This window comes from Coturnix japonica, chromosome 7 (assembly GCF_001577835.2).
Source record: "Coturnix japonica isolate 7356 chromosome 7, Coturnix japonica 2.1, whole genome shotgun sequence".
NCBI classification, from domain to species: domain Eukaryota; kingdom Metazoa; phylum Chordata; class Aves; order Galliformes; family Phasianidae; genus Coturnix; species Coturnix japonica.
In genome coordinates this window covers 12,873,386-12,892,312 of record NC_029522.1, presented here as the reverse complement: position 1 = coordinate 12,892,312, position 18,927 = coordinate 12,873,386, and the positions used below count along the sequence as shown (strand labels likewise).

At 44.3% G+C, this 18,927-nt stretch overlaps 1 protein-coding gene across 2 annotated transcripts in view; it reads left to right on the top strand.

Annotated features, from left to right (window-relative positions):
• The first annotated feature begins 871 nt into the window (after positions 1–871).
• The window catches only part of UBE2E3 (ubiquitin conjugating enzyme E2 E3), a 56,163-nt gene continuing 38,107 nt past the window's right edge, over positions 872–18,927 (top strand). The window contains exons 1-3 of one of the 2 annotated variants that reach the window (XM_015868368.2): positions 875–1,047; positions 2,164–2,366; positions 4,478–4,528. In XM_015868368.2, the coding sequence (XP_015723854.1) occupies positions 2,173–2,366; positions 4,478–4,528 (245 nt within the window). In that variant the 5' untranslated portion in view covers positions 875–1,047; positions 2,164–2,172. Of the gene's footprint in view, positions 1,048–2,163; positions 2,367–4,477; positions 4,529–18,927 lie in introns of both variants that reach the window. The other variant, XM_015868370.2, reaches the window with a different exon arrangement.

Genomic DNA, 18,927 nt, shown 5'->3' with positions numbered 1-18,927 from the left:
CAGCACAGGTACTTATCACAAATAGTTAACGCTTCTTTTACAGGTGGGTTTTATTGCTCCAGGATCACTTTGGAATATTCACATTACTCTAATTGGTGGATGGCTCTTACTGCACACTGACCACAGCTCCTCAGGTGCGGCTGTGATGGGCCTGGGAAGAAATTCAACCACCATCCTACACAGCCACTGATACAGACTACCCCCTTCCCTCTGTGATAACAGTCAGAACTCGGCACGTAGATGCATACGGTGCAACTCCTAATTGTGTTTCTAATTTGGAATAAACCACCATGACCGCACACAGTGCCGGCCATCACTTGGACGCGTGGATCGAGGAGCGGGGCACGAGGCGGCTGTAACACCGCTGTCAGACCCCGCGGGCGGCGGAGCTGCAGCCGGGACGGCCGGCGGAGGGCACCGAAGTGCTGATGATTCTGGCGGTGCCCACACTCAGGAGCTGTGCAGGATCGCGCCGTGCCCCGCCGCGCACAGCAGCCGTCGAGGTCCACCCGCGCGCCGCCGCTTTGTCCTTGCCCGGCCCGGAGCACGCGCGCCCTCGGCCGCGGCGGGAGAGCGCCTGCGCGCACCCCAGCCCGGAGGGGGGCGCGCTCTGCTGGCCGCCAGGCGGGAGCGAGCGCCCCCTCTGCTCTCCCGTCCCCTCCCCCGCTGTCGGCTGCAGCCCGGCACAGCGGCGGCGGCCGGGGGCGGCCGGTCTCCCCCCCCCTCTCCCCAACCCCGGACCTTCTCCCCCGCCCCCGGCGGCGCGCGCCCGCCGCCCCCCGCCCCGGCCCCCCGGCCCGCCGCGGGAGCCCGCGCCGCAGAGCGGGGCCCGCCAGCGCCACCCGCCGGCCGCGGGGCCGCACCGCGCCTCCCCCCGTCCCCCCCTGCTCCGGCTCTCAATGTTCCACACCGCCCGGCCACAGAGCCGCCGCCGCCGCCGTAGAGCCCCCCGGCCGTCTCCGTCCCCTCCTCGGGCGCCGCGGGCCCGGCCCGGCCCCCCGCCATCCCGCCCCTCCGACCCAGCAGCGGGACAGGACGCCGGCGAAGGTAAGCGAGAGGCGGGCGAGGCGGCTGCGGCGGCGGCGGCGGCGGCGGCTGGGCGAGCGCGGTGGGGGGAGGCGGGGAGGAGCGGGGGGGCCGCCGAGGAGCTTTGTTCTTGTTTTCGGCGCTCGCTGCCTGCCGGCGGCCGGGGGCGCGGGGCCGGCCGAGTTCACGCCTCACTTGGTGCACACACACGCGCGGCGCCGAGCGGGGCCGAGCCGAGTGGAGCGGGGCCGGCCGAGCCGAGCCGCCGCCTGCCGCGCCGCGCCGGGCTCACCCCACAAAGCGCGGCCGCCCCCGGCCCCACCGCGGCTCCCGGCCACCGGGCAGCCCCCTCCCCCCGCCGCCACCATGTCGGAGCGGGGCGGGGGGGCGAGAGGGCGACGCGGAAGGTGCGGGCGGCTGCGGGCTGCCTCCCCCCCGGCGGCCCTGCGGGGGCCCAATGCGGATCTGCCGGCGGGCAGTGGGGCTGCCGCTTCCCGAGTTGCTCCCGACGCATCTTCTGCGGGTTCCGCGGGGGTTTTCCTTTAAAAACAAACAACCCGCGTTCTCCCTCCCCCCCCCACCTCCCCCCCCCCCCCCCCCCCCCCCGCCCAGCCCTTTAAATGCACAGAGCAAGTGTATGCTTCGGTCTGATAGCAGCCCGAGTCTCATTGGCAATGGAGCTCCTCCGAGAGAGGGGTTGAGGGGGGATCAGGCGTTTGGACCCAATAAAACGCTCCGTTCCAGTGTAAATATTTACAGGGTATCGGTGACTCCTTAAAAAACATTCCCAGGGAGGTCTGTTATTTACAATGTGTCATAAGTTATTAATGTGCGTTTCCTAAGTGCCCTGCTCAATCTGTCTGTGCCTCAGAACCAAGCCGACAATTGGCATATTGTTTGAAGCATGACAAAAATGCGAGTGGGTTTAAAAATGGGAAATGCCGGTGTTTTCCGAAGTGTAAATGTTGTGGTGTGGCTGTCAAGTTGCAGCCCTGGCGGATGAGACAAAGAAGAGGATCCTGGTGGGTTTCTCCATGAAATAGAGTTATCGACAACCAAAGTGTTCTTCAGAGCTCAGGACGGCGAGGGGTGACCTGCGTGCTGTAGTAACTGCCTCTTCTCCTCCTTCCCCACAAGTTCCCCACGATGTCCAGTGACAGGCAGAGGTCAGATGATGAGAGCCCCAGTACCAGCAGCGGCAGCTCAGATGCTGACCAGAGGGACCCCCCGGCACCTGAACCTGAGGAGCAGGAGGAAAGGAAACCCTCTGCCACCCAACAGAAGAAGAACACCAAACTCTCCAGCAAAACTACTGCTAAGCTATCTACTAGTGCTAAAAGGTACTTGTGGCATCCAGCGTCCTGTAGCGGTTTTGCACGGTGTGTGGACTCGCAGTGTTGCACTGCACTTCCCAAGGCAGAGGGATTGCTTTAAAGCCACGTGGGAAATAGCACAGTACAAAATTCTGTAGCATGCTGGTCTGCTGGGAAGGACCTTCACCAGTCCAAATCCTCTGGGGCACTAATACGCGGGCTGGCCGTGTTTCTTTGGAGTTGTTGGAAAACTTGCTAACTCTCAGGCTGGTCATGGGGCACCTGTGTGCCTCTCATATTTGTTAAAATGAGTGAGAAAGCATAAGCTTCAGGTGTCTGGTTTGCAGAGACAGGTTTACATACCTTGTTGGTATAGGGTGGATCTTTCTGGTGTATTTCAGTGCAGGCTGCAGTGCAATGACAGTACTCTTTAATTACAGAAGTCACAAAAGCCTCGTGGATTCTGAAGGCCTTATGATTGCAGTAGAGCCCTGTGCACCTTAAAGTCACTGTTCTGTCCTGCAGTGCTTTCTGGAGAAAGTCAGGCAAATGGTCTCTTGTGGGATCCATGGATTCCAACCATAGGGTTCTTCAAGTGTAGCCTCTAAGTATCAGAATCTCAGGAAACCTTGTCTAGTTTTATCTGCTGCGTTTTTGTTTACACACAAGGTTACTGGCAGTCCAGCTCTCAAGACATGCGTGCTAATTATTTTCTGTAAGTTCAGCTGTGTGAAATAAAGCAAACTTTAATTCCCTCAATCCCAGTTGTCTTCTGAGATGAAACACAACTTTCAGTCTTTTCCCTGGAGTTCCCTTTCTTTACAAACATTTACAAATACACTGTGCGAAAGCCACATTAGCCTCGAGTTTTGCTTATCCAGCCCAAATACAGTAGCTCAGACTTTGAGGAACGTTGTAGTAACTTTGCACTGTACTTAAACTCAGTAAATACATTTTGCAGTGTCTCAGAATTATTGCAGAATGTGACTGGGTGACTGATGACTTCTGAGTTTGTTAAAGAAACCCTTTGGAATAGGACTTGGCTGCAGAAGGAAAAGTTCTGGAAACAGTGTAGACTTTGTAATTTATTGTTAGGCTTTGTGTTCTTTTTAGTGCCTGAGGTACATCATGTAGAGGCTCACAGCTGAGTTTTCTCCTCTTACCTTTGTTTTGGTTAATCCAGTAGTTCAGTAGCATGGTTGGGCTTAATAGAAATGGTGCATGGGCTTTTGGGGCAGTCCCTGTCAGCTCATGTTCTACACTTGCTATGCACATAAAAAAGCAGTCTTGCTCGCGTGGGTTTTGTTGTGCAGTTTTGTTTGTTTGTTTGATTTGACATTTAAAAGAGGAAATTGCCTTGAATCTTTAAAAGTTACACCTCCTATATATATATATATATATATGAATAAATAATAAGGTTTACCCAAAATTTTGAGTGTTGCTTTCTGGACTGTAACATCTTGGGAGTGGTTGTTACAATGTCAAGCTAAACACAGATTATTTCAGGTTATTATGTTGCTTTTTATCATGTAAATACGGCTCCTGTAAGGCTGGGGGAGGAAAGGCAGCAGAAGGTGTGGAGAAGAGCAAAGTTGATGCAGAGATGATTCCAGTGTCAGAAGCAGCCAGGCAGATCTGCAGACCTACTTTTTAAACACCCTGCAAAGCAGGAGGTAGAATATTGCCAAAAGAATACATTTGCTGACAGCACGGCTCGCTTCTTCAGCCTCGATCACAGTTCTGTAGTGCTGGTTTAAAGTCATTGTCAAATGTGCTTGTACGGCCCCCCCTCCCCCCGGCTCATTTGCATATTAGCTTGAAAAGAAAATCTCTCTGGCAAAATGTGCTCAGATCTGAAAAAGAGTTACTGTTCCGAGTACTTGTGGGAGATTCCTACCGAACTCGGCTGTGAGCGTTCTGTTTATACACAGGATCGAGCAGGAAAAAAGCTGCAAAGTTTCTCAGCTGTGGGATTTGGGTTATACCTCTGAGAACAAAGAGGAAGCAGCCATGTTAGCATTACTGAAGGCAAAGCCAATCTTGCATTTAACTGCATGGTGGTAGAGGGCAGTGTAATTCCCTGATTTATTCTATAGACTATCTCAAATGCTTTGTGTCTGTTCTCATTTCACCAACAGAATCCAGAAGGAGCTAGCTGAAATAACTCTTGATCCTCCTCCTAACTGCAGGTATGTAACAGCTTCTTAAATCGTGGACAGTGCTAGGAGATTAACGTGCTCAGGCTAATAAATGGGAAAGTTCATGTTTACAGCTGGTGACTATTAGACGACAATTGTGTGCAGTGGGTTGAACAAGCAAAGGGAGCATTTGATATTTCGTCTGCATGCTGTAGGGATAGTCGTTTGCGGTTGATGCACATAGAGAAATGTATACAGTTTGTTTTATGTAGCTGGTCACTGCCTTTGTGAAACGCTGATTATGTGAACTTCAAAATACACTGAAGCTTGCAACGTGATGTTTGCACATAGGTTGAACTGTCTTTTGAGTGCCGGTTTAGAGTCACCACTTGATTCTGAAGCAAAAGTAAAGAACTGAATGTGATTTTTATATGCTTTCTCTCAGCGTGTTGCTTAACAGTTAGATAAGAAGTGTTGCTTTCACGTTTATGTGCCTGTCAGTCAGGGCTGCAGTCTCTTGGTAAAGAATGTTTTTAAGGAAGTTCCCAGCTTGGGAGACACTCCTGTTGGTTTTTAGAGAATTGTGAGCTTGGAACTCTGAGTGATATAGTCTTAGATAAAGGAAAGGTAACTGGAGCACTGATCTGTAGGGAAGTTAAATAGTAACATAGCTGGCTTATTTCTTGAAATCTTTAACATGTTTTACTTTTGTTTAAAAGATGCATAAAATTCTCATTAGCTGTGAGCATCCAGCAATCAGACTTGCGCTAAATCACATTTAAATAGTGTTGTTTCATTTGATGCATCTCTGCGTGCTTTCTGACTGTAAGATTTCTTCAGATTAACAGCTTGTTTGTAACAGCAAGCAGTGGACATGATAAAAAACATTGGAAGTGCTTTCTGATTCTGGCTGAGAATTGTTGGACATTTGGAATAGTTTGAAAGGTTGGTGCAAAGTCTCATGAATTTGCTAAGATGTGAGTTGCTCTCATTATCTTAGTAGGCCTGGAGAGGCAGGGACTTACCAAGCTGTGTTTATTGAATCTGTGGTAAAGGTGTCTCTCCTTGAGAGCGGTGCTGTGGATCGCCTCCGGGCTGTCTGATGTGTCTTCACAGGGGCAAGCTCTGTAGACAGAGAAAAAATGGTCTGCTTTGGTTTGCTTTTAGTTTGTAAACTATTTAATAACTGTCCTGTTACCATGATCTAGTCCTATCTTTGTTGTGTATTCTAGACTTAAACCATCCCCCCCCCACCCCTCCCCCTTGGTGGGGCACCATAGGAGAGAGAATTTCTGAGGGAAATAAAACACTAATGCCTTGCCTTATAGATACTGAAAATATAGTGGAGCAGTTTCAGGTACAGCAAGCTGCAACTTGGCTTCCAGAAAGGGAAACCCCTCCACCCTCCTTATGCTTTCCAGTAGCGTTTGATCTTCAGCTCCTTGGGAAAGCAGGTTCCTCTGGTAATAGCACAAGTGAATCCTTGTGAGCTGTACTACTAGATACCCAGGAATGCCATTGAAAATGATGAACCCCCACCCCCAAAGTCTCTAAAATTATTCAAGCTTCTCTCCTACAGAGTGCAAGGGAGAACATGATTATTTTTGACAGTAAGTCAGTGCTTCTTTTCCTATAGGCATTTTTGTAGAGGAATTCACCCTTTAATCAAAAGCAACAGTATGATGATTATATTTTTACCTCCTGCAAATATCAAAAATACTTAGAAAGAGGCATTGACGGCTTTAACAGAAATTCTGGGTGTTCAGGATGAGCAGTTTGAACAGAGTTTGATTGCCCAAAAGGTTATTACGACACTGCAAGTTCCTTTTCAGGAGGAGCCTTTCGGTGTATAGTAGTGCAGACTAGGCAACAAACTGATACAGCAGGCACCTGCATTTAATTGATTTACATGCAACAAGCAGCAGAATGTTGCTTTATGTTATTTAATACATTTATCATACATGTAAAAGTAAAGAAAATGTAAAATAATGCATTTAAAAGCCTGCAAAACTCGGACCTATTCACGCTTGCCTTAAAAATGACAAGCTGCTTGTGTCTCAAGTTCTCCCAGAGAGATTTCTTCATTCCAGGTTGCATCCCCCCAGTCCTAGATTTGGCCCTTACCAGTCGCAGGGCTCACAGTAATGAAGTGATGCTCTCAGATACCAGCAATCCTTCTGGTTACCCACTTATTGAAGTAACTAAGAAAACCCAGCATTTTTAAAATACAATAATGCACATGCACACAGTATGTGCTAATTTGATAGGATGCACTCTTTTGTGCTGTGGTAAGCACTGCTGCTGCTGCTCACCTGACAGCAAGTTGCTTCCTAACACACTTCCACCAGAAGGACCTGAGGTTGGTTTAGCACCTTACAAATGACACTGACTGGTTGTGCTGCGATTCTCACTCAAATGTGTAGCTGTGTAGGTCTCTTCAGCAGAGAAATTTCCCAGACTCACAGCTATTACTCTAACAGCTGTTTTGTAAAAATGCCTGAGCCCCAGGAGAGCCCCATTCTTGGGTGTGCTGAGGAGGCCTGGGCTGCACATTAAGTTCTATTTTAGGCACTGAGGCAGCAGAATGGCAGGCATGTTAAAAATGTCTAAAAAGCATTTTTTTGCTTGCTTATCTCAACAGTATATTTTATGATTCTGTTAATTTAATTGGGCAATGAAACGTTAGAAAAGTCCTGTTGTTTACCACTCACAAATACAACACAAACTGCATCTTAGAGGATACCTCCCCAAAAAATCTTAATGCTGTTAGCTGTGTACTTTAACATACAGTAATAGCCTACATTCTTTTGGGTTACATGATGATTTTCAAGAAAGACAGAGCACCAAAACCAATGAAATTCGATTGATCTTAAGTCACTAAAGATGATGGGAAAGAAATCCAGTACTGCTTTCACCTCATGTTTACTCCCATCTCATAGAATAGCCTGAAATGAGTCACTTACTGTCCAGCTGTAACACCAGGGCAGATAGGCAGGTTGAGGACACAGGTATCAAATCCTGTTTTTTCTTGCTTTTGCTGGCTTAACTCAAAGCTCTACTACTTGATGCAATGTGCTGTATTTAATTTCTTTTGTGCTTTTAATAGCATAAAGCACAGCTAAAAAGGTCTTGGCCCTATTGCTCCTAGGCAGTTCAATTTCAAACCATTGCCAAGTGCTTTTACAGGCTTCAAGGTACGGAAATGTGCCAAAACCCACTGTTGTACATTCTCAGAAAAATGCTGCAAAGGTCTTGCACATAATGCAAGGTAAATCTGTGCTGCAGAAATGCTCTTAAATAGGTTTGACATATCTGGAATGGCTGTTCTCAGTTCGTGGTGTAAAACTGTTCAGAGATGAGGTCAGCACACCAGAGCTGAGGTTAGATCTGAGGCTGCTATGCTGACCTGGGTAGCTTGGAGGCTGTAGGGCACAGCAGGGCTCCCACCCTCCAGGTGCTTCCTGGCTTTTAGGGCTGACATGAGGGAGGCCATTCCCAAGGGTGCCATGATTTAGAGCAGTTTCTATTAGTAGCTCCTGGCTGCTCTGCTGATCCACAATAGCAAAAAGATGCATCTCATTGCCTTTCCTCAGTCCTCCTTTCTACTCCAAATTTAATTGTTGTTCAACTTGATGAGAAAGTTTTTGAAGTTCAACCCAATACTAAAAAAATTAGTAACATCTATGCCATGTACTTTGTAGTTTACATTCAGTTTTACAGCAAATTCAGTTTGGTGTAAACTTCGGAGGAAATGAAAGCAAACACTGAAATCAGTGTATCCACTGAGAACTTAATTCATGTGGTTTAGAAAGGAGTGAGATAAGATAGCATGTCTTTCCTATGCAAGTGTGAGAATTGGAACATTTTACAATCTAGTCTGTCAGTTGCATTTAATCACTTCTTTTTGTTAAATTAAAGATCAGACATCTGAAAACAAGTTCTTATAAGGGCCAGACAAAGCCATGTGCCTTACAGGCCCAGTCAGAGGCAGCTTTTCTCCTTCACTGCTGCTGGGAAATAGGATTTCTTATCAAGAGAGAGATTCTTGTATCACCCCAAAGGCTCCCTTGCTCTGTTATATCCTCTTGCTAGTGAGCATCTGAACCTAAACATGATCAGGCCACTCAGAAGATTTTTCTTAATAGAGATTACTATCTCTATTATCAGATCTTGTATGCTAATAGATAGTAATGTGACTTTTTCTTTTCTGTTTTTTTTTCTTTTTTTTTTCTTTTCTTTTTTTTTTTTTTAAGCTGTGCTACGGAAGGTAGCAGTGATGCTTTTGCTGTCTGTACCTTCTCCTAAGCTGGCAGGCACATTGATAATTTACGAGTGGCTCATTTTAAAACTCCTGATTTTAAAATAACACTGCAAAGTATGTGTACTAAGCTCAATGGGAATATGATGGGTAGGGGTTTTGTCTTCGTGTAAGATTCTTGTGCTTCCAGAGGACTCTGTTTGTCCCTTTCATCACTGCTACACCTTGGGCTAATTCTGTGCTGTAGAGTTTTGCCAGCTGAACCCCATGATCTCATGTATGACACAAAGAAAAATGCCTGCAAAACCCAGACAGATGCTTTCTCTGGTTTAGTTATGGACCCATGAATCCAGATGTTTGTAACAGTCTAACTGTGGTTATTACCCCATCAGTGAGGAAGTACTGCAGTACGTATTTAAAGCAATATTGTGCAGGTATTCTTCAGAGTAGCAATTTAAGCTCTTTCAATTGAGCTGTCTGAAGCAATGAATGATTGTGCTGGTGGTGCAGAGGTAGCTCTGGATCGAGCACCCTTCCACAGCCATGTGCTAGTAAGGAAGGTGCTGCAGATAAGCTGCTAGAATCTGTTCTTTTTGTTAACATTCTCTATCTACAGTAAGGTTGTAGGCAAATGTTTACTCTGCAAACAGTCATGCCTGTTGAAGATGTTACTGCACAGCTGTGGTTTGCTCCAGTTGTGCCTTGGAGGTGGCGACTCCAGTCAGCAAGTGAAGGAGGCTCATCTGCTAGTGCTAGCCACAGGGAAAAAAAACACATACACATTGCTTAAATAGCTTAAATAGATGACTCAAATGAACTCTGCTGGATTTTTCCTCCCTCTCTTCAGAGTAGGCATTGTTCACATAAAGCATTTTGTCAAACACACCAGGATATGAATAAGTCAATCCATTCCCTTGTCTCTCAAATGTAATAAGTTCCCATCTCTCCTTTGTCAAAGACAGGCCTTCATTTTGCTACCTTTCTGAAATCAGTAGGAAGAAGAATATTCTGAAAGCAGTCAAATACAGCAGCACAAGTGCATGCCCAAGTCCTCACATGTACTGTTGTGGCATTTATTCAATCAAGCTTCTGACTTTTTGATCACTGGCAGTCTCCCCAGTTCTCATTTATTCCCTTCGTTCCTTATTGGGTAAATGTCTTCATATTGCTAAATATTGAAATTCATTAAAAAAACATGTCAGTTTGGCTTGTTTACACCTCTGCAGTAGAAACCACAACTGTGAACACTAAATAGTTGAATACAGAAGAAGCTGTTGATTAAGGTAGATATATATTAGGAATATGTGCAGAAATGCCCTTGCTGAAGTTGAATGAGCAAAACTAAAACAAACAAAAATAACAACACAACAGAACCCAAACCTGACTTGATAATGCACCTCCTAACAGCTGCATTTTGCTTTCTATTCTGACTTTTCTTGCCCTGGCACTTGATCACTATCAAGTACAATAAACCCATTCTACAAGGAAAGAAAGCTGAGGTTTGCAGAATGGTTCTGAAAACACAAATCCACACAATTATTTCTAACACTTCCTCTCCTGCACAGAATTTTGCAGTTGTAATTGCAAAAACACAATTAAGAGGGTTCAGAAATCCTGTAAGAACATGTTTGAAGTAGCCCTCAAGCTATTCAAATACTGCTTTCTAGTATTGTCCAGCTCTGTTCCTTTGTTATTAGTCTCAGAACATAAATCAGTGGCTCACAGTAATTTAAAGATATGTTTATCTAATGATAACCTTGATTTATCTAGAGTTATTTCTACTGAGCGGTTTCTTCCATGCTCTTCCTTCCAAGAAGGATCTAACCCAGGTTAGCCTAGCAAGGAGCAATAATAATGTAGGACAGCAATCAGAAGTCTGTGTTTTGTAGTCCATTTATAGTAACAACCTTATTCTGCTGTCTTTACATGCAGAGTGGCTGTCACCTTGTTTGCAAGTAGTTATTCGAGCTGATTGCGGAGTGGGGGTGACAAATGTAGAGAGGCATTTTGGTAAAACATTGAAGCGTTAAGTTTTGCTGGAGCACTCTGTTATTTAACATGCTTCTATTAAAATATGCAACAGTAGAAGATTGTATAACTCCTGAATAGAATATTTAAACTACTCTCTTTTCAGTTGAGAATGGATGACAGATTGCCTCAAGTTTGTGTTTTTTTTCCAGCCCATGTTAGCATTGACCTCACTCAAGCACAAAACAGTGGACGAGTTTTTGGTCTTTACTTGTTTTTCTGCCCCCACCCACCCCAAATCACCACACAGCGAATTTGTCACACAAGAAATATGAGTGCCATAGTTAAGACAGGGTTTTGCATTACAAGTCCACATGTCCAGTCATAGGAATAAGTTCTTATACCCTCAAGTTTGCAGCTTGGGTCCTTGTGTAAACATCACCCACAGTTCTGACATACATGTTCTTAAACATCTGTATGTTAGTTAAAGGGTCTTATAAATCTTTCACCAGTTTTCATTGGCAGTACTCTCAAAAACAGGGAAAAAAATCTTGGCTATCTGTCTACTCTGGAGTTGCAGAAACAGTTCAAACACTTTTCACTCAGCCACTGGTATTACAAGACTAGCCCTCATTATTTCTAGTTTTGTCTCAAAACAATAGAAAAGCCTGAGACTGAGCAGTCTGTTTAAACAGTTTTCTTATATGTAACACAATGGAAAGCACAGCAATGACAGCAGAGCAGCAAGGTCCCAGGCTGCAACAAGTGAAGATTTGCTCAAATGCAACAGCCATGGGTACAGAAAGAAAGGAAAGAAACAGTTTACCTTCAGAAGGCATTTGGTACACAGGGATCTCCAGCAAGACCCTCCTGCCTCCACTGTCAACCCTTAAATGAGGTCTGGGAAGGGGTGGATCCTGACTCCATCCCTTCTGGTTGCTCAGAGGTGTTGCATATGCCTCAGCACACCTGGGTTGGCCTTTCCCATCAGATGCTCAATCACTGCTTCAAGCCTGTCTTAGCATTTCTGCTACAGTGTAAAATTTGTATAAACCACAATGTGTCGTTAGACTGAAAGACAAATCTGCTTTTCAAATATCCATTTGCTGAAAAAAGCCCTTCTAAGACACTGTCATAAAACTAATTAAAATATGCCATATAGATATATGTTTTCAAACTCTGCATTGCTCACTACTGCCAACCTATCATTTAGTTTGTAAGGAGCAGAGTATATGGCAGTCTGAGCACACTGAGCACTTCCCTATCAGATGGATTTATCTGTGTGTATCAGTTACACTTCTTTGACTTGATCTTTACTTTTATAGCCTTGGAATACCTAATTTTAACTCAAATTAACAAAGTGAAAATAGGTGATAATCAGCTAAATGATATTAAACCTTTTATTTATAATGGGCAGACTGCTTAATGTAAAATTGATGTGTGGAGCTTTCCTGCACCTTGTGTAACTAGGATTTGCATGTATGTGGAACATTCTGAAACAAATAGTACAGGTATCTTGAAAAACACCTTAAGCTTGTTTCTGAGTTAAGGGCTAAGTAGGCAGGAGTGAGAATATTCAGCTGCTACCTAGAACAGGAGCATCCATTCCATTAAACTAGCCAAGAACTATACTGTGGCTTTAAATTGGTGTTAGCTTTGAGCCAGTAACCATAAGTGAAAAACATACTAACCTGCTTGTGTTAATTTGGATTAATTTTCTATGGTGTCCTCCTGCAGAGATTGCCCTGTGTTATTATCAGGTTTAGAGCAGAGGTTAGAACAGTTCATAATTTTATAGCGCTTACTGGAGAACAGGATCTTTTAGAAACTCAGATAAAGATTGACTTGACTGATGGAAGCATCACTTTCAGAAACAAATGGAGAAAGATTGCCTTGATGAAATGCCACTGAGATCTGTAGTTAGCAGTAGCTCACTTTCATGTTGTGAGAGTTTTTAGTGAGGGCCTGTACAGGACCATCCTGCGATAATTCATTATTGATTTATTATTATTTTTAATTAGTTATGGATAGAGGCATCCAAAAATTGTGTAGATTTGGTACTGAGGGATATGATTTAGCAAGCATGGTGGCCATGGACTGATGGTTGGCCTAGATGATCTTTGTGGTCTTTTCCAACCTTCATGATTCTATGATTTTCAGTGTCTAGACTGTTACAATGCTTACAGTTGAATATATAATATACGGTGCTTTAATGAAGTGTGAGCTCAACTTGGAGTTTGGCCAAATGAAATTTGTGAGACCTGTGTGGAGCCAGGAGTTGGACTCAATGATCCTTATGGGTCCCTTCCAACCTGGGATATTCTGTGCATTCATTACTGACCTGAACACAGGTCTAAAGCATATAAATATTACATTGGAAGTTAGCAAAAAAGATTGCTTGCCCATATCACTTTGGATTCAAAGTGACCTTAAGTTACATGCTACTGCATGTGAGTTAATAATGAGAACTGCAAGGCGCAGCCCTTTGCCTAGGCATAGCTTTCACAATCCATAGGCAAAAAGATTGGTAAGGAGTTGTATGGGAAATTGGTAATCACAGCCTGAACCTCTGATTAATCAGCTGAGGTCAGGTCAGCTGTGGGAGCACAGGTGAGAGTAATTTAGCTGTACTCCCAGAAGGGGTGGAGCTTGACTCCACCTCCTCTAGAACTCATTTAAGGGCCGACCACCACTAAGGCAGCATCTTTCTTGGACTTTGCTCCCTGGTGGGGATTGCCTCAGGATTTCCTAGCGAAGGCTTCCATATTAGTGAGTTTTTCCTTGTAAGTAGCTTTTTTAATATCTGTTATTATATTTCCATTGTTCCACTTTATAGGAGTGCTTCTTCAGAAAGGGTGTAACAGGTCTGAGTTTTATATGCCTTCCAGGGGTGTGCAATATGAGGCCAGAGAACGGAAATAAACAGAACAGCAGTCAAAGTGGGGGTATATATTAAAGCCTTGGAGACATGGTGTATTAAGTCATTCCATTCTGTATAGCACTGGTAGTAGTCAGCTAGAGTACCTCACCAGTTCTAAGTGTTACACAGTAAAGCAATACAGGCTAGCTGGAAAGAATACAAATTGACAAAAGAATAATCTTTGGATTTAAAATAAAGTTGCTGCCAAGGAAATGCATTAGTTATTGCTAGCTCTGTCAGGAGGTTATGGAGAGCAACTTACATTTCCATAAGGAAGATTTAGGATAGATGTTTGGAGTTCTGAACTGTAAAGACAGCAGCAATATGTGTAAGGAGGAGGTGGATCTGTATCACTAAAGGTTTTTAAGAATAATAGTTAGATTAACTACGGTCAGGAGCTGGTTGGGTTCAAGTGATCCTGTGTACGAGCAGGCAGTGGACTGGATGACTGCTTGAGGACTAATTTCACCAAGCAGTGTATGGTAATGGATTTAAATAATCATATTAAAGTGAGGTTCCCCAGGAAGTGCTTTTTTTTCCCCTTACTTAGAAACTCTGCTTTAATTGTGAGAGGTTTTTATTATAATCACCCAGTGAAAATATATAGATTCTATCATTTCAAGTTACAGAGGTAACATCAATTATGAGAGGTTGCTGGCAGTACACAATTCTAGTCCAGTTGTTATTTAAAAAAAAAAAAAAAAGCAATTGTTGCTGTGTATTTTTGTGCTTTTTTTGTTTGTCTGCTTGTTTTTTAATTATTACTATTATTTTGGGCCTGATCCTACTTTCCTTGAAGAAAGCTGTTACATTCTGCTGATAACTGCAAGTAAATTAGGTATGTGTCATGTATTCTACAGAGATGTATCACCCTTGTGAGAAACTAACAGTGCTGTTGTACAGTAGTTCTTAATTTTGGCTATGCCATGTGCTGTGTGCTTGGATTCTCTGGTTTTGTTCGCAGGCACATAAGTACCTCTAACACAGATAAACAAGAGCAAAGGGCGTTTTTTTTCCCTTCTAAGCAAGTAGCAGTAGGTAGGCGAGCCCTAATGCATCTGTGCACATGCTTAATGAATAGATCAAGTACATCAGAAAACTGACCAAGAGTCTGCAGTGGATTCTATCTCGAAGCACCCTCAGGAGTCAGGGCTCAGAAGATTGTAGTGAAACTGTAAGCAGCCTGGCAGGTTTCCAGCTGATGAGTTAATGCTGCTATAAACTTCAGTAGTTCCTCTCTGAGGCATGCAGAAGGGTGCAGACACTGGGAAAGTAGCCAAGAAAGGCAAAGAGCAGACAGCAAAACTAAAGGCCAGCCTCAAGGATCCGCAACACTATTGTCTTGGAGGTGGTTTCCTCCTTTGCCAGAAACCTTCTCTGTCATTCCAGTGGAAGCACTGGGAATCAGCAAGCAAATTATGGAGTGCTTTTAGAGCAGAAGTGGCCTGACTTGATTAGAAGAGCTTCAGCAAAGGTAGCTGTGCTCCACACCCCAGCCACAGTTGTTGGTTGGCAGGACATGGTGCTGTGAAAGGTGGTGGGTTCTTGGTCGTGCTGTGGTAGTTCATTGAGCTTAAAGCTGCAGCCTGACGGTTTAGGTTTTAACTTGGGTTGGTGCTTCCATCTCAAGCCTAGACAGGAAGCACTGAGGACTGGGTAAGTGAGTAGAGCATCAGCACATCAGATCCATGGGTTAAATGGAAAACAAACAGCAAACAAATATTTTTCTTTTCTCTTGTAGGGAGAGCTAGCAGCAGAAAGCTATTTTTTGTTTTCAGTTTAAGTGAAGCATTTAGCTCCTAAATGTTTTGTGCAGGGTGAGTTTGGGGGGGAAAAAAATAGGCATTACAATGGATTATAACTACGCAATAGGAGATCTGCTCAGTTGATGATGGTTCTTGCTGAGAAGCAGCAGCTTTTGCAGCAAACAATGGGCAGCTAGATTCCTCCCCATGCACGAGCACCTCTGGTAACAAACAAAGGAGTTGGCTGCTGAGCAGTGCCTGCCCAGGCTGGGCTTGCACTTTAGCTGGTGTTTATCCTGCTGGGGCCTCAGCATCAGTCTAGACTGAGTGCACTGCAGGCCTGGTGTGGGAATGGTGATTTGGTATTGCATGTTGCAGCGTAGTTGTTACACATTGTGCTAAGCATAACTTCTCCTCAGGTAAGCAGAGGTGTACTTGGGCCAACTCTGGTGACACAGAGGTCAGGAGCTGTAGTGGGATGTCCCAGCTGTAGTAGCACCTCCCTCAGCATGCATTTAAGGGCCCCTTGAGCCAAACCCACTATACCACCTAAACAGTTCTGTGTTCAGTTTTGAACTTCAGAGTCTTGGGAAGGAAATGAGATTCTGTTTAATTTCTAGTCTATAAAGCAAAAGCAAGAAGAATTCTTAAGAGACTAAAATCTACTTGTAATGAGTGCTGTAACAAACACTGTATTCCCATGGAAGCAAATTTAAATGATCTGAGTTACCCAGTGTGACCTCCTGCATATTAAGCATAGTCTGACTGATTAAACAGACTTCTTATGCCAAAAGAGGGAAATAGTCCACCAACTAAAATTCTACAAGCATGATTAAACAGTAATCACATCTGAGAGGGTGATCTTCATGTGCTGACCTGTTTGCAGAGCAGCCTGTGGCTGCAGATGTGTTTGTTTGCCTGGAGAAGATCCCTTGTAGGAAAGTAAGATCCATACAGATTATATATGGTCAGGTAATGCTGAGCTCCATAGGGCATCCTCTCCTAGCACAGAGTGCTGTGGTGCCCATAGTTAGGATGAGTTGAAATAACAACTTTGTTGCCCCTTTTCCAAATTTGGTTTACTGTTGTTTATTTATGTGAAGCATCAGAAAGTTGTAGTCTCAGCTGGCGTACTTAACTTCACCACAGCAAATGCATTTTAACTTCAGTTACTTAAATAAGAAAAAAGTTACTGAATTAAAAGGGACATCACAAAAGCAGGACAGTAAGAGTGTGGTAATTCATTTGATAATGTACAGTACCTAACCTTAAATGGATTGATATGTGGAGAGATCAATTTTTCAAATACTATGAAAGCATAATGTTTTTCTCCAAGTATTTCAATTGACTATTTTTCATATGAAGAACACAGAGTAGCATTTTGCTTTTTTTTTTTTTTTTGTCTTGGGAATAGCAGAAATGAAGTAATTTCTTATCAGCCAGGAGACGAGCTATTGGTAGCAGTTGTTGATACTGAAACAGTACTGGGGGCTGAGCACCGCATGGTTCCCCTAGATATAAAGGGCATGCTGGGCAAAGTTCCCATAAAGTGGGTGCACCTTATTAGAAATTAGAGAAAATAGGGGCAGAGGTAGAGAAAGTAGAGATGGGAATTGTATTAATTGCATACTTTTTTTTTTTTTTGTCATTGCTTCATTTTCATTTTGTAAAGCAACCAAGCACTATAATAATAGGCCTGCAGTTTGACACTGGTAATTCTCGTCTGGGTGGAAGGAACTGAGAGAGTATTTCTCATGTATTACACATTTGTCTTTTTTTGTGATTGTTCCACGTGTTGCTTAAAATGTCATATGAAAACTAGAGATAATGATTTGCTGAATTTGGTCTGCCACTGAGCTCTATGCAGTGCTTTAAAGAAGAGGAGCTAGTGCCACAAGAAGCACCTGAAGGTCTTTGAGCTTTTCTGCAGAACTGTGTTACAGCACTGAGGTTGTACATAGTCTGACTGTGTAGTGGTAGGTTCTTAATGAAGGTATTAAAATGCTGAAGATAAAAAGGTGGTGTTTTGTGTGTGTTTTGTTTTCTGGAGACTGTGTTAGATGAATCTTTCCTAGTCTAGATATCATAAGCCAAAATCCACCTGTCCTCACACATTCCTAGGCTGTATATAATGAACAGGAAAATCTTTGTACTTGGGACCCAGCTCAGAGGCTGTTCAAGAATCCTGATCCAGGCTTCCTGGCTGCCCACTACCTTGGCTGTGTGCACAGTGCTGCTCCCATTGCAGAGCTCTGGGCTGGGCTGCTGGGGAGGCAGCCCGAGTGCAGGGCTGTGTCATGCAGGGAGGTAGAATGTGGCTCCTCATCTTCTGGGGATTCCTTCAGCCATTTGTAACTCCTCTGAGTTGCTCTGTGCGCTTTCTCCTTGTTGAAATATGAGGAGCAGGCAGTGCAATGCTTGTGCTCTACACTTCTGCTGCCTGCTTTTCACTCATGCAAGAGTGTCTTCTGACGTAGTAGTTAGACAAAATTGGTTTTGAAATTCTACCAGAATAGCAGCATTACATACACGTTTGGCAATGCCTAATGTTTCTTCACTCCTGTGTTCAGATTGAGACCTTTGAAGTGTGTTAATAAAATCTCTGGTCTGAATTGTCAGACTCAGCTTTGGCCTGCACTTTCTTTTTGTTCTTCAACATGGGAGTAATCAGACAGGAGTGACAGTGAGCAGACCTCTTCCTGTGCCTGAGATAAGCTGCAGGCTTCTCCTTTCAAGTTCTCCAGGCAGGCAGGAAGCTTTCCACGGTAGGGAGCACCTGTCCACCTCAGTGATAGCAGCTAGCTTCAGGGTATAAGGAGGTAAGGCTACTGTTTAAAAAACATTTGTGCGCCAATGGAAATACTGCTTTGGTCGTCTCCTTCTTAAAAGTCTTTTAAAAGAGCAGATGCTCAGAGGAGACTGTACTGCCCCAGGTCTTGGCCCAGACCACTTTATGTCCAGAAGCATTTCAGGTTTGTTAACTTTGAAAGATCCATGGACTTCTGAAATCTGAAAGGAAATGAAAGAAAAGAACAGTGGATCACAGAGAGAGCATTACACGTAGTACAGTGGATGTTGTTTCTGAAAGTAATTCTACTGATTGTTTTCTGAAATTGACTGCTCCATTACAGAATGGAGGAACCTGTACTGGGTGGTTTTGATGTAGGTGTCACTAGAGGTGTGTGCTTGGAGAGCAGTGGTTCTGAGATGCTGTGCTGGAGCCGCTTGTGCTTTCCATATGCAGAATCCCTGTTAAGTACAAAGTAGACTGACCAAGTTTTTAGCTCCGAGAGTCCTCCTGGCACTGCTAGAACATGTAGCCATGGCAGTGCCAGCTAGATAGAAGACAAATCCTGGAACGTATTCAGTCTGTATGCAGAGCAGTGCGAGAAATACTCCACTGTGCTCTTCTGTCTTAGTGCTGTTGTGGACTGTGTAAAATTGCAGTATTTTGAGTGCTGTCTGAAATTGCAGCTATGATCCCAAATGACTTCAACTTTGAATAGGAGCAAATGTTTTACTTGGGGGGGGGGGGGGAGGTGAGAGGGGACAGTTGTGC